The following is a 16,891-nucleotide window of genomic DNA, read 5'->3' on the forward strand; positions in this document are numbered from 1 at the left end:
TATACGCAGATTATCATGTTCTGATTTAAAGCTTACAGTGGTATAACCTCTCGCATTACAACACTGGCGTGTTGTGAGCATTTTCAAAACAATTTAGTGCATTTTTTATAAGTTATCAGCGTCTTGAGCTATCAGCGTCATTGGCTATAATTCACCATGAACTGTATCACAGTAGTGTACAAGTAGTGTAACTAGATTCCTTGCTATGTGAGCTAAGTTTGAGAGAGAGAGAGAGAGAGAGAGAGAGAGAGAGAGAAAGAGAAAGAGAGAGTATGGCGAGTAATTTCTTCTCATTGACAGGACACTAATGAAGTGTGATTTGAGAGTTTCCGTACGACATTATGATTATACAAGCCCTCTCAGAACACTCGTGTGTCATACTTTGTATCTTTTAAATGCACGCTCATATCTTAAGTATTCATCAAGGAAGAAAAAGTTGTCATTTTTATTTAATATTAACCTTATGGCGGTTTCATTCCACAATAAGGTTCCACCGACGTTGGTTTGTACATTTTTGAAATGTGTGATTTGCACACACTCGTTTGTTATTATGTAAATACATGATTTTACATATCCCCGCTTTATTTCACGTAAAGTCTTTAAAGAGTCTTTTACAAATTACTTATTTTCACCAAATTTTGAATTTTCAATTTGTCATAATTAATCATGGACTCATTGACAATTAAAAATTATTAATTAGTAAAAGTAACATTTATAGACACAACATATAAAAGCGAGCGAAGAGTGTCACTAAATATCAGAAAATAAATCGTTTGTCGGTAATTACATGTAGATATGTTTTTCGAGCTTTAATTAACGGGGATGGAATATTTAAAAGATTGTGATTGGTTGCTACTGGATTCAGACCGCATGTGTACACTGTGTTTTGTGATTGGTTGGTATTGGACCGCCTGTGTACACTGTGGTTTGCGATTGGTTGGTATAGGACACCTGGGTACACTGTGTTTTGTGATTGGTTAGTATTGGGCCACCTGTGTACACTGTTTTGTTATTGGTTGGTATTGAACCGCTTGTGTTTTGTGATTGGTTGGTATTGGACCACCTGGGTACACTGTGTTTTGTAATTGGTTGGTATTGGACCACCTGTGTTTTGTGATTGGTTGGTATTGGACCACCTGGGTACACTGTGTTTTGTGATTGGTAGGTATTGGACCACCTGTGTTTTGTGATTGGTTGGTATTGGACCACCTGGGTTCACTGTGTTTTGTGATTGGTTGGTACTTGACCGCCTGTGTACGCTGTTTTTTATGATTGGTTGGTACTGGACCGCATGTGTACACTGTGTTTTGTGATTGGTTGGTACTTGACTGCCTGTGTACACTGTGTATTGTGATTGGTTGGTATTGGACCGCCTGTGTACACTGTGTTTCGTGATTGGTTGGTAATTGACCGCCTGTGTACACTGTGTTTTGTGATTGGTTGGTATTGGACCGCCTGTGTACACTGTGTTTTGTGATTGGTTAGTATTGGACCACCTAGGTACACTGTGTTTCGTGATTGGTTGGTATTGGACCGCCTGGGTACACTGTGTTTTGTGATTGGTTGGTATTGGACCACGTGGGTACAATGTGTTTTGTGATCGGTTGATACTGGACTGCCTGTGCACACTGTGTTTTGTGATTGGTTGGTATTGGACCTCCTAGGTACACTGTGTTTTGTGATTGGTTGGTATTGGACCGCCTGTGTACACTGTGGTTTGCGATTGGTTGGTTAAGGACACCTGGGTACACTGTGTTTTGTGATTGGTTGGTATTGGACCGCCTGTGTACACTGTGTTTCGTGATTGATTGGTAATTGACCGCCTGTGTACACTGTGTTTTGTGATTGGTTGGTATTGGACCGCCTGTGTACACTGTGTTTTGTGATTGGTTAGTATTGGACCACCTAGGTACACTGTGTTTCGTGATTGGTTGGTATTGGACCGCCTGGGTACACTGTGTTTTGTGATTGGTTGGTATTGGACCGCCTGTGTACACTGTGTTTTGTGATTGGTTAGTATTGGACCACCTAGGTACACTGTGTTTCGTGATTGGTTGGTATTGGACCGCCTGGGTACACTGTGTTTTGTGATTGGTTGGTATTGGACCACGTGGGTACAATGTGTTTTGTGATCGGTTGATACTGGACTGCCTGTGCACACTGTGTTTTGTGATTGGTTGGTATTGGACCTCCTAGGTACACTGTGTTTTGTGATTGGTTGGTATTGGACCGCCTGGGTACACCGTGTTTTGAAGTTTAGTGAGTACAACGTCATGTACTAGTAACCACATAAAGCAGAAAAAATATGAAATTGTCAGCCATATTTAAAGTGTAGACGTTCAGTAACACCAGTACATGTATTGAATAGAACAGGTTCAAATACTTTTTTCAATAAAAGGTGACAAACCAAAAGATGCAGAGTATAATTGTAAATCTGTATTATATCAGCACTAGATCTGGTCACATGACTGCATCCCAAATGTAAAACCCTTTTTGAAATATAAATTCTTATGGTGTTTTCTCTGAATTCTTATGCATCGGTAATAAAATACATGTATCATAATCAATGTCATTCTGTTTAAATACGGATTAAATGTACGAAATTCCATATATACGACAGCCAACAGTCGGATGCAAGTTGCTTATAGTATTGTATGTATTTACAGTCAACTGTCATTCTATTGTCATATTGTAAATTTTGAATTTGCCGGTTGAAATACAAAATTCACAACATGACAACTTGTAAATTTTGTATTTACTGCCACCCGGTTAATTCAAAATTTACAACATGACACTATTACCAGTCTGCATGCGTGCAAAGATGGCAATTTTTTTAAGATATACCAGTATTATGTGTACTATAATGCCTTTTTGGATTTTGGAAGCCATTGCCTATTCCTAGCAAATATTTACCGTCTAGGTCTCTATACCATGAAAAAATGACAATAAGAAACTATCAACCATCTCAAAAATCCATAAAAAGAAATACAAATTCAAAGCAGAGCAACACGGACCTCTTGAAAGATAGAGGTAGGGTCAGGTGCCATGGAGGAGTGAGGATCTGAACCAACATTGCTCCCGAAAAATGTTGTGTTCTATATACAGATCGTAAAAAAGGATGCAACATATAGATAAGTTTCAGCATGGTCAATAATACTGTTTATTGATGAGCAAACGCCAAGAAGAACAAAGGTTCATTAAAATAAAATGGGTTTGAATGTAAGTAAGACTTTGCAAGTCAATGCAGCGGGCAGGTCGAAAACCACAGTATTGAATCCAAACCGTTTCTAGGTTTGAGAAGCGGTTGTGGATAAGGAGAATATATAAAAGAGTTGTTGAAATAATTGATTAAGAAAGTGATGAATTCGGGTTATGACCATTAAGAATGTTCCGAATTTAATTTCAGAAAGATATACAAATAATGTTCATTCCTACTTGATTGTTTTGACAACAAACTGTGTTGTTATATCGCCCGGTGTTTTTGTTACTTTACTTTATTGCAGTTGTTTTAGTTAATGTGAACATATATACATTGCACTACAACTATCATGTTTCAACCATGGTACATGTATGCGAAATCTTTAAGAAAGGAAGCTACAATTTTGGGTGGTGTTTGGGGTTGGTTTAAACAGTATTCCTTATGTTTAGTAAGTGCTTGCTAGCCAAAATCGACAATGATCTTGGAACAATGTATTCCTTTAGCATAAAATCTTTACGGTCATCTTTAAACACGTGAAACACTGTGTCATTGTATTTAAAAGGATTGGAGTGACAAATTTTTTACACTATTTAATAGCTAAGTTTATTGTTTATGATGCAATCGCTACACTCTCGGTTTTTAAGAAGTAAGAGCCCTCTAAAGTTTTAAACAAGAATACTCTTGTCTTATATACTTATTGTAATCTCTTATGCATGCCCACGTCTTTAAAGTGTTCTTCAAGGAAGAAACATTATAGAACATTTAAGTTATAAATAAAATTCAAGGTTTGCAAAGAATTGGTGTGTCCATTGCCCCTTTTTATTCAACAACAGGGGCTAATATACGCTTGTACATATACATTTCGACGATGTGGTTGGTTTACTGAGATACAAATGTATAGGCTAATAAAGGTCATACTACAATGTGGATGGACTTCCTGCTAGGCTCAATAAAATTGGAGTTTGCATTCATGCCCAAATTGTGTCATTTCTTCTTTACTTATCGGACTCCTTCTCTTTTCTCTTTTTTGACATTTTGGATACAGAAAAAATGAAGTGTATACGAGCCTATATCAAACTTACTGCTTATAAATTGAAGAGTGGCCGAAAGTTGATGTTGTACACCATTTGCGTTTACATCGCTGTAAATTAATTCTATTTTAATATGTTACTGGTATTGACAAAAAGTATCAGTGGTTCGATATATTTCGTTTATTAAAACCATTATAAAAAAGGGGGCAAAAAATGCATGGGCCAAACTTAAAAACCCAAAGGCATGAATGGACAAAGTATGTTTTAAAACCATATGCTTGTAATATTTTTTAAAGATTAATATGCCAACGTGTCAGTTGTAAGTTGATATCTCAGCTCGATCAGGTGCTGCATGGTTAACACAATTGCCTTCAACAGTAATATCAACACAGAACTCAATGTTGCCTTAAATAAATAGTAGTCTTCAGGTAACTTGTTGACGAATTGATCAGAGAATTGTTGATGATCTGATCAGAGAGTTCTGGAGATTTAGGAATCGATCGTCGGAGAGAACGGGTCGACGGAGAACGCTCAGTTCACGCTGTCGGAGTGCCTTATTACGGGATGAGAACCCCAAAACAGAGCTGATGTCGGATAACTTGTTGCTATTTGTTCCGTTCAAGACTTGAGGGGGAAGAGTCTTTGCCAGTCTCAGCAACAGTTCGTCTGTATTTGTTCTCACCAAGGATTGTCGACGTTCTAGCAGGCGGTTTGGCAGTTGGGAAGAACTCGACTTCCGGTTTATTTCGGATGAAGTTTTCTGTGGTGGTTCTGGTTCTGTATTAGGTCTTTTAAAACTTTTCCAGTTTTTCACGACAAGCTTGAGAAAATTGTTTTTCCGAGCCTCCATGATGTGTTTCTCGGTGGATTCAAGGTTTTCGGAGTCGATGGTAGATTGGACGCTTGGCCCCTGTGAAAATGTTTCCAGTGAGTTCTCATCGTTTTTCACATGAATCTTGTTTCTCTCCCTGTTTTTCTTACTCAGTTCCAGCGCAGCACGCAAAACATTCACAGTAGCTTTCAGTTTTCTTTTTCTTTGGAGTATAAGTTTATAATTGCTACTTGTCTCGGAATCTATTTTGCCCGGAAAGAATTGGTGAGTGAGGGATACCTGAAGATATCAATTTTATTACGATGACATTATATATTTATGTAATATGTTTTAAGCTCGCAAAAAAGCAATTTTTGATTAGTCTGTTGGAAACGCTGTAAAAGACACCCCCTATAAACCAAAAACAAATATAAAATTAAAAATATATTTGAAATCACCTCTCTAACCACACAGCCTAAAAAAAACTCAAAATTAAAATCCCCAAATATATCATTTTGCCGATTAGATGAAGATAAAATTTATGATCAACTAAATAATAAGAGATGAGAGTGTATACTGACGTCAACATCCGTAATGGGAGGAAGTTTGTGGCTATCTTCGGGTGTTAGATTCAGTTCTTTGTTATCTTCGTCTTTTAAAGAAATTCTATTCAAAAGCATGGAGTATCTGAAAAAATTGTGGTAAAAATGAAGAACTATTGTGGGTGAGTCCAATGGAGCACAGACTCTCTTTTTGCCATAAAATATGTCTTATACTGGTGTGTAATTATTAGAACATATAATGCAGTAAACCTGCAACAAACATGTAATGTCAGTCGCAACTTCTCGGGTCTTGCCGACAAAAGGTAAGCTCTTCCGAGCTTTGCCAGAAAAGTCAGAGAAGTTGAGATTAATGTGATGTGAGCAGAAAATCTTAACATGCTACTCACCTTAATCGACGCTCTTTGTCAAATGCTTTGGAAATTAAAAACTGCCTTTGTCTCCAGAAGTGATCTCTTTCTAGCATAAGTTTGTCTTTCTCCAGCTGTTCCAGTTTGGCTTCCAGTACCTTCGTCTCCGTCATGTTACGACCAAGAACTGTCTCCCCTATCCAAAAAGGGAAACACATACACAAACCGACCATTTAAAGTTTTGAAAGGGCTTCCAGCACCTTCGTCTCCGTCATGTTACGACCAAGAACTGTCTCCCCTATCCAAAAAGGGAAACACATACACAAACCGACCATTTAAAGTTTTGAAAGCATCTGTATTTTTTAAATCATACTAGATGACCTGTAGATGCAATGCATATGCCATCTTGTTTTTTTTTGTATAATAATACATAATAATGCAACCGGAATAGAAACTTGTTGGAAATTATGTAAAGATAAGAACTGTTTTGATATTCATGCAATGTTTAAACAGAATTACATTTTGACCTAAACTAACTTGTTATTTATTTCAGTATCCTCATTATCTACATAAAAAAGCCAGATACTCAGCATGTGATAAGCTTATATAAATTTTTTTAAAAGAATGATTTTTTTCGACTATTATTAGATTTTTTCCATCTGTTGGAAATGTCTCACGTTGCTCGTGACACTCTTTTCGAGTAAGGGAGAAAGACAGACGGTAAATACTTTACTTACCAAAATGAGATTTGTTGATACAAAGCGCCCTCTCATAAGCTAGTTGTCGATTTGTTTTCCTCAAGGATGCTGTCCCAATATCAGGTATTGATGATTTTGGGGATGGCATTTTAAAATATAGGTATATTATACAGGATTTTCTTCATACACCTTTTTAAACATTCATTCTGGAAGGCAATATTTCATAAAGTAGCTGTGTTTTTATGCGAAAACAAATAAACAAATTATAAATGCCATTGAGTAATCGTGTCCCGTATAATGACCGGATAGACATGTTATTCATATGTCCAGTACATTATTAATTTATTATACAATGTCTCGCGACATTTGTCCATGAAGTCGTTAATTGTGATGTAATCGTTGAATAACCTACGTTGTTCTAAAAGCGGATTATCTTAAAAAGACACAGGCTGATTAAACCCCTCCTAATTTTATCCACATTTTAAAAGTGACGACTCTTATGCAGCACTTTAAAGACCCTCCAACAAAAATATAGGCTTTATTTAGACATGTATTTTTCTTCCACTTCAGCAATGCTAATGTCTTGATAGAAAAAAAAATCTCCTAGAAAGAGCTGAACGGAAGCTTTAAAAAAATCAATGAAATAATTGTTTTATGAGACTCTCATTGTTAATAAAAACCATTCTCCTCTAATCAAAAGCTGAACGAATGCTTTAAAAAGTGAGTGAAACATTACATGAAGATACTCGCTCCGGCAATTCTGCATTGTAAATAAAATATTTCGCACAAGCAAGCAGACGTTATTTTGATTCCTTGGTCGTTTTATAATTTTTTGCTCTATCTCCATAAAATTGTCGTATACACGCTGTACAACAATTATTTAACAATGGCAGTATAGGGTTTGGTTCTGTAAGATGAATACCTTATGTACTAACGCTACTGTTTGCACATGTAGGCGATATGATTTTGAAACGTGTAACATGTGTAGAGAGTCTTTGTCCTCTTCCAGTTATTAAGTCTTCAGATCAGTCAATGCGACTTCCTGGTAAACTTACATGCAGGCATTCAATACATCACCAGAGGGTGTATAACGTACCCACAAAATCATGATGGCCATGTAACCATGGTAACACGCGCCCTCTCGTGAACTGTTGCAGTTTTTTAGACAGTGATTTGAATCAAGAAGATGGCACCAATCTATGCATTCCATGCATGCAGCGCATTCTTTGGTATAGGCCATACATTAACATTTTTTTCAGTCTGGCTTGTTGTGTTAAGAAGGTTTGATGCCTGTGGCCATTATTTAGACTATATAAACCTCTCTTATTCAGAAGATCTCTGCATAAAGACATAGGAAAACAGTCAAATGTTTAAGTTAAATTGTATGGATTTTTTCTTCACTTATTTAAGGTAGCCGCTTATCTGCCATTCAATGCAACATAATATATGAATTTGAATGGAATTTATTCAAATATTTTAAGACAACACAAAACTTGTAAACATATATACATTTATTCATGCAAGAGAACTGAATGCAAAGTAACAGAGAGTTAATTAATAGTAAATAAAGTTTAATTTTATCATCTCGACAGTAAACATAAGAAATTGATAAAAACGTTTTATGTTCAATGGAATAATCCATACTTTGAATTCATGCGTCCTTACTACATGTCTTATAAAAGGCAAAACTATTTTCAAGAATACATGTATGCGTTGTAATACACGAATCCTAGAAAACTAATAATTCATACTTGTACTTATCAACTTCTAGACTTATGGAAACAATTTTCAAAACAACGTAACTTTTTCAACACTGAATGACATTTATTTGATGAGAACTGACTGTGTCGCATAAACTTGGCTCCACAATGTATCATGCAAACAAATTACCATACCTTGTTTTTGTTAAGAACACAGTTTTTTAAAAGAAACACAATACACCTGTAGTTGCCTTACATGTAGATTAATTCGGATCCAATTTAATATTACAAGGGTAAAACAAACAGGAAATTTGTGATACAATATTGTCTTTATTGATAACAATATGAAAAAAAAATGAAATTTGATTGTCATGTTAAATGTATACATGTATATACACCACAAAATATGGTCAACAAGAGGCCAACATCACCACCTGAGCTATAATAGCCATATTAAATTAAATGAGCTTTACATTGTATGTCTACCCCCAGGAATCATGATTTGAACAAACTACAATTTACACTATCTGATGATGTTACACTCAGTCATAACAACTTTTCTTGGCAAATGATTTTAAAGAAAAAGATTTTTATAAGCTTTTTTCTACATATTCATATATAAAGTTTGACCCACCCCCAAATTGTAAATAAATAAATACAGATTTTTAGCAAAATGGGTTTTTTGAGAAGATTTTTCTCTAGATAATTCTTTGCAAAAATATGACACCCCCATTTTGGCCCTATCCTTCACCCAAATCCTGATATGAACAAACTTGAATCAACATTACTTATGTGTTGTGGATGCTTTCACACAAGTTACAGCTTGTCTGGCAAATTGATTTTTGAAAAATACAAACAAAGACCTATATATGATATTAGTAAACCCGCTATTTTTAAAGTGGTTCAGATACATTAATTTATTGTGTTATTTAACAAAAGAGTTAACATAAAATATGTTTTTCACTTAATTATTTGATTTTTACTGCTTACTGGCAGTATATAACATCAGAAGTGACGCTTTTTTTTTATAATTCAATCAAAATCAGTAAAAAATTGACATTCTTCTCATCTTTTTCGAATGGGAAATATAGAGTAACTCTTTGAACAAGAACAAACTTTTTGTCATTTACAAGTACTGGGGCGATACATCTTTGGCGAAAATATTTTGTTTGTTCCAGCTGTTGCTCATTGTTTCCTTAAGAAAAATGCTAAAAATATGCTAAAAACGCGAGAATGACGGGAAAAGGTAAACTTCATGATGTCATATTTTTAAATTGTGGGCATTAAAATCAAAATTATGAAAAAACTTCAAATGTATACCTGTACAAATAAAACAAAGACATACAGTAAAATGACAATGTCATTTAAGGGGGCCATTTTAGGCTCAAAGCATCTATAGTCCTTTAAATAATTTTTAATTACCCCCCCCCCTCCTTTGAAAAAGTGTATGGCTCTTCATTTCAACAAATATAAATCCTGGGCCATCAACCAATAATTCTCTGTGCCAACTTTGGTTGAAATTGGCCCCATGGTTCTTGAGGATGAAGTCGAAAATGTAAAAAGTTTACCAACGGACAGACTGATGAACGCTGGACAAAAAATTTGATCAGAAAAGATCATTTGAGCTTTCAGCTCAGGTGAGCTAAAAAATGGTACAGATATGTATATTCAACTATGTGTTCGCTACTCAAACTGATATTATATTTATTAACAGAATCTTCCAATTTGATTTGTGCAATATCATTCACAATTGAATATATACATGTATGTATATAAATTATATGCATGCACAGACACAAAATAACTGCAAAAATAATGACAAATTTCTTGCTTACACATGATTTTCTACAATTTAACCTGGACACATTGATAACACAACAAAGAGATGCAGTACATAAACAAATGTTGAAGGATTTATTTTACCAAAAAATCACACAAGCCACTTTGGTTAGTGAAACAATGACCCAGCTCACTTTAAAATATATATACATGAATACAATTCACTCTTCCATAACTTTAGCTTTTTTAACACTCTATATCCTTAAGATTTCAAAAGAAATAAAATGTTATCAAAGTTTTTACCTGAATAACTTTAACACAATTCAGAAATTCAAAAAAAGGATAACATTTATTAGTTCAGAGGAGATAAAACATCAGCCACTAAGTTTGTCATTTAGATGACATTGTTTAAAAATATATTTGGAGACACAAATTATGGATCTTATTCAAAATAAATTATCACAGAAAAAATTGAATGGTTCGCACATGCAGAGTAAAACAAGTTTCCATTTAATACCAGTATTGTTACATCATCTAAAACAATTTTACAGAAAGGCCAAACTAATGCGTTGAACTTAGCTTTTTAGGGTATTTTTTACTGGTTCTATTAAATTCAAAGATTGACTTTTATTTACTCATTGCGTTGACTATTTTATAATTGAGAAAATTTCACCAACAATTAAGAAACACATGTATAGGAGACTTGTCATGGGTTAACGGCGATGAAGAAAGAATCTAAAACAAGTAACATATCTATACAATCATCATCACAAATTTGAACTAGATTCTGTCATTAGACAGTAATACCCGCACCAAGTGTTTGCCCCTAAATAACACTGTTTTGTACCAGTTCAATTCAAATGAAGGCCACATGCAAGCTCCAATAATACATTTAAAAATTATAATTTTCATAACTGAAGGATGAGATCCCTTCCCATGTGATAATACACATGAGCAGCACTAAATGTGCAATTTGGGGTTGAACTGTTTGCAGTGAATTTTCAGTTAATCAATAATCTTAACAGTTCATGTCATAGAAAGTATAACGGTCTATATAATTATTACAAACAAAACTAAAAATTAAATTTTGCCCCCTCCCCGTGGCGGTTGCCGGTTTTAGATTTGCTTCTGTGTGCCTACATGTACACCACTGTGTGCACAGATTTAGAGAAGGGGTGGGAGTAAGGGGTCCAGACCCCCCCCCCCCCCAATGAAAATTCATTTATATCAATAGTAAAATTACCAAAAATAAACCTTGGGCCCCAGAGCTCTTACAGACATGTAAACGCTCTAACTCATTGCGCTTCAATGTAAGGTACTATTATTTTGGGGGTAAATATTTAACTAGATGCTGTCATTAGACAGTAATACCCGCACCAAGTGTTTGCCCCTAAATAACACTGTTTTGTACCAGTTTAATTAAAATGAAGGTCACATGCAAGCTCCGGTAATACATTTAAAAATTATAATTTTCATAACTGAAGGATGAGATCCCTTCCCATATGACAATACACATGAGCAGCACTTTATGTGGAATTTGGGGTTGAACTGTTTGCAGTGAATTTTCAGTTAATCAGTAATCTTAACAGTTCATGTCATAGAAAGTATAACGGTCTATATAATTATTACAAACAAAATTAAAAATTAAATTATGCCCCCTCCCCGTGGCGGTTGCCGGTTTTAGATTTGCTTCTATGTGCCTACATGTACATCATCGTGTGCACAGATTTAGAGAAGGGGTGGGAGTAAGGGGTCCAGACCCCCCCCCCCCCCAATGAAAATTCATTTATATCAATAGTAAAATTACCAAAAATAAACCCTGGGCCCCAATGCTCTGACAGACATGTAAACGCTCTAACTCATTGCGCGTCAATGTTAGGTACCATTATTTTGGGGGTAAATATTTAACTAGATGCTGTCATTAGACAGTAATACCCGCACCAAGTGTTTGCCCCTAAATAACACTGTTTTGTACCAGTTTAATAAAAAATGAAGGTCACATGCAAGCTCCGGTAATACATTTCAAAATTATAATTTTCATAACTGAAGGGTGAGATTCCCTCCCATATGACAATACACATGAGCAGCACTTTATGTGGAATTTGGGGTTGAACTGTTTGCAGTGAATTTTCAGTTAATCAGTAATCTTAACAGTTCATGTCATAGAAAGTATAACGGTCTATATAATTATTACAAACAAAATTAAAAATTAAATTATGCCCCCTCCCCGTGGCGGTTGCCGGTTTTAGATTTGCTTCTATGTGCCTACATGTACATCATCGTGTGCACAGAGTTAGAGAAGGGGTGGGAGTGAGGGGTCCAGACCCCCCCCCCCCATGAAAATTCATTTATATCAATTGTAAAATTACCAAAAATACACCTTGGACCCCAATGCTCTGACAGACATGTAAACGCTCTTACTCAATGCGCTTCAATGTTATGTAACATTATTTGGGGGGTAAATATCTTCTTAATATTTAATATACTTTATTGTTTATCTCAATAGGAAGTATACATCACAATATAAAGGTGTCCTGCACAACCTTATTGCTGTTATTTACCTAATAAAATAGTGCAAGTGGATTTGAAGAATAGGTCATAAAAATACATGCATGTTACAAATAACTGATCTTTGTCTGAAGTTACGTACACAACACAGCTCTGCAGGTCTCATTAGTGGGTACTAGTTTTACCCATCTCTTCGATTAGATGGGTTCACGTGTATACATACTTGTCTGTGTTTTCCATATGCAAAAACGGATTAGTTAAGATCAGCTAAAGGAATTCATTATTGTGTTTTAATTGGATCATCATTATGATGTTGACCAATATAGGTAAGCATAATACATGTACATGTAGTAGCAGTAGCACAATATAATGAGATGCCAGCATACATAAGTTCTACCTTCACTTTCTAAATGTGATCTCCCTTTAACAGCATACTGTATCATCATCTTTTAATATTTAAATAAGCTTATCATCGTTACCTATCCTATCGTTTGTAAAGTTTCTGTCATTTTAGTTGCAAAAGTTATTTTTTTCATTTGTCAGACTTGCACTATTGAGTTGACCCCATATTTACACTGTATATACAATTTCTTCTTAAATTTGTGTATTACAAGTAAGTAAGTGTACTAGACACTTATCATTTCTATATGAGTTATAATAGTAAGGAAGGAGTATTTCTTTCTTAATGTATTATAATGCATCAAATACAACGTAGGTCATGACCTTATGGGACTGTTCTGGTCATGAAGCGATCAGGAAAATACAAAATATCTTCTAATGTCATTATGATGCATCAAATGGTGTATAGTACTTTAATGACCCCCAGGTGTTGTATTTAACCCCCCTCACCCCCTTTATGAAATAGGAAATGATGATACACTGTATATTTTGTTAACTTCTGAGATCAATTATCAAATATCATAAAAACCATTGAGATCCCCACCTTAATTCAAAGATATTATTCCTCCATAGATCATGGCGCATCAGATCATTATGGCATGTAATTCATGACCCTAAGGAGTCATCCAGACCCCCGTAGAATCAGAAATTGTCAGTTATCTTTAAATTATTGATGTTTGATGATCCTATCTCTATTTAATCTTTATTATGAAGTCTACAGAATAAAATTTGGAGACTTATTGTTTTGTACGGTTCTTAATACATGTATTAATGTTCTTCGTCTTCTTTTTCTTCTTTCCCGCTCTGAACTAGTCTTGTTTCTCAGAGATGGCTGAACAGAATTGTACAAAACTCTAGAATAAGAGGAGCTCTTGGATCTATGTTTTTTTTTGAGTGATAAACGTCAATTTTCTGCTACTTTTTGACTCCCTGGATGAAATTTAATTTTTTAAAACCTTATTGCACATCTATGGAACAGTCCCTATCATATCCCAAGATAGAATGTGTCTACCCATTATATAATATGAGGAGTTTTGGGGTCTATGTTTTTTTGGAGTGATAAATGTCAACTTTCTGCTACTTTTTGACTCCCTGGATGAAATTTAGATTTTTAAAACCTTACTGCATATCTATAGAGCAGTCCCTATCTTATCCCAAGATATGATGTGTCTATCCATTAAATCATAAGAGGAGCTCTTGGATCTATGTTTTTTTTTTAGTGATAAACGTCAATTTTCTGCTACTTTTTGACTCCCTGGATGAAATTTAATTTTTTTTAAACCTTATTGCACATCTATAGGACAGCCCAAATTATATCCCAAGAGATGACGTAGCTACTCCAAAAGTTGTAAGAGGAGTTTTGGGAACCATCTATTTTTTTGTGCAAAAAAACGTGATTTTTTGTTGCCCACTGATCCCCTTAATAAAAAAAAAAATTCTGGAACCTGATCACACTTCAATATGACACCCCCAATCATATTCTAGAAGATCATTTGGCTACTGCAAAAAAAAAATGACGTTTTTTAAACCAGTTTTTTTGCAGTCATTTTTCAGCCATTAAATGACCCCCAGGACAAAATTCAAAATTCCGAAACCTTATTGCGCATCTGTAGGATACCCTGAAACATATTCCAAGAGATGATTTGTCTTCTGTTAAAAAAGTAGAGGAGTTCGAGGAAGAAGGTTTTTTGTGAAAAAACGTAATTTTCACCAATTATTTGACCCCCAGGACTAACAGAGAATTTTTGAAACCTTTTACAAAACAACATGATACCCCAAATCAAACTCCAAGAGTTGAGTTTGCTGGTTTATAAGCTGTAAGAACAGTTTGAGAAAGTAAAACGTGACAGACGGACTTTCGGACGGACGGACGGACGGAACAGGGTAACAATATTATACCCGAACTTTCTTTAGAAGTGCGGGTATAATTACGATATTTGTTTATGGGAGTGCATGAGACATAAACTTAAAACATAATTTTATTGTTTGAAGAAGGAAGGAAACATAAAGCCTAAATATAACATAACGCGAGCAATATAATAATTAATTAAATTACGTATACAACTAGACTTTGACCCGTGCGTGTACGGGTTGACATTGCATATGATATCGGACATTTACGAAATACTGAGATACATCCACACAACGTATTGTGTCATTTACATAATCAAGGTTTAAGCCTACAATAAAGATATTAATTTCACTACACTCTGCTTAGTTAGAATAATCTGTGTCTCGGGACAGGCTTTCACCACATTTAAAATGCCTCCCATACATGTATACCCGTAATGCAGCAAAAAATTGCAGAACGCTCCGAAACGATTTTGGAGAAAATTAATGAAGCTGCATTGAAAATAACAGTCAAATTATTCACAACAAACCATTTTGAGGCTGTAAATACCTTTCATCTAAATATTTTATTCATATTAATGAAGAATTCAACACATTTTTACCAACGTTTTATACTCGCTTCGAATTTACACACCATTTTGACTTGCGTAACTGTCAGGATTTCATATTAAAAGAACTGAGTTAGAGTGATCTCCCGTATTTCCGTTAATGAACAGAATATATGACAAAGGACTATATATGGTTTGGGCCTAAAATGGCCCCTTAAAATGTACATTGTCATTTTACTGTAATTCTTTGTTTTATTTGTACAAATATACATTTGAAGTTTTTTCATAATTTTCATTTTTATTTTAGTGCCCACACTTTAAAAATGTGACATCATAAAGTTTACCTTTTCCCGGCATTTTCTCATTTTTAGCATAAAAAGGCTTGTTTTGAGGCAGTTTTTCTTTAAGGAAACATTTAGCGACTGCTTGAACAAACAAAATATTTTCACCAATGATGTATCTCTCCAATACTTATAAGTGACAAAAAGTTCGTTCTTGTTCAAAGAGTCGCCCTATATTTCCCATTCGAAAAAAAGACAAGAAAAAATGTCAATTTTTGATTGATTTTGAATATATTATAAGAATAGTGTCACTTCTGACGTCATATACTGCCAGTGAGTGCAGATAAATCAAATAAATAGGTGAGAAACATATTTCATATCAACTCTTTTATAAAATAACACAACAAATTAATGTACCTGAATCATTTTAAAATTAGCGAATTTTGGGGGCAAAATTTGACTAATATCGTATATAGTTCTTTTCAATGAAAATTTACACACATTAGAGTTACTTCCCGTTTTTCTTTGATGAACGAAGTATATTGCAAATTTCTAATGATGAAAATTTACACGTATTTGTAATATCTTTTCTGAGTTTATCCAAACAAATGTGATGTTATGGAAACATAAACTAAAGAGCCTCCTGTGATTTAGCATGAATGTAATGCGCATGCGATAACCCAGATGATTTCCGGATTTTGAAAAGGAATTTTCGTAGATTTTGAATTAGAGAAGCTTGATTGAGAAAAAATAAAAACAAATTGGTAATCTTCAAATACCAATGATGTTTAAAATATATAAAACAAAAGACAGTACTCTTCCGATTTATCGATATTAAAGCCCAAAAATTCGAGTCTATTATTTTAATATAGTAGTATAGATTATCTATTTCGGTGAAACCAAAAACACACATATAAAAAAAATTAAGTTGATCATTAACCAAAGTATTAATTGAACAAAATGATAAAAGTTTTAATACAAAGTAAATCAAGTAATGTAAATCAAAGTATAGGCAAAATAAAAAAGTATGCAAAGACAAGGAAACAACAGTCGACAAAATCCTGAAACCAAGCAGAAAAGCAGAAACTAATATATACAAACGTTGTACATTTAAAAAAATGAATAACTAAATTTTATCTACATGTAGAGCAAAAAAGCACTTGAGTTTTATTGCGA

At 34.4% G+C, this 16,891-nt stretch overlaps 1 protein-coding gene across 1 annotated transcript; it reads right to left on the reverse strand.

Annotated features, from left to right (window-relative positions):
• Positions 1-4,505: 4,505 nt before the first annotated feature.
• On the reverse strand, positions 4,506-7,010 carry LOC128191919 (uncharacterized). Its single transcript, XM_052864292.1, has 4 exons — positions 6,689-7,010; positions 5,991-6,147; positions 5,623-5,728; positions 4,506-5,341 (listed from the first exon to the last, which is right to left on the reverse strand). The coding sequence occupies exons 1-4, from the start codon at positions 6,795-6,797 to the stop codon at positions 4,679-4,681; spliced, it is 1,035 nt and encodes a 344-aa protein (XP_052720252.1). The 5' UTR covers positions 6,798-7,010; the 3' UTR covers positions 4,506-4,678.
• Positions 7,011-16,891: the final 9,881 nt, after the last annotated feature.

This window comes from Crassostrea angulata, chromosome 7, assembly GCF_025612915.1.
Source record: "Crassostrea angulata isolate pt1a10 chromosome 7, ASM2561291v2, whole genome shotgun sequence".
In the NCBI taxonomy this organism is placed as follows: Eukaryota; Metazoa; Mollusca; class Bivalvia; order Ostreida; family Ostreidae; genus Magallana; species Magallana angulata.

Coding starts and splice junctions, on each gene's coding strand:
- LOC128191919 (XM_052864292.1), bottom strand. CDS start 6,797: ATGCCATCCCCAAAATCATCAATACCTGATATTGGGACAGCATCCTTG. Junction 6,148..6,688: donor TATCAACAAATCTCATTTTG/GTAAGTAAAGTA, acceptor CTTTTTGGATAG/GGGAGACAGTTCTTGGTCGT. Junction 5,729..5,990: donor GACAAAGAGCGTCGATTAAG/GTGAGTAGCATG, acceptor CAATTTTTTCAG/ATACTCCATGCTTTTGAATA.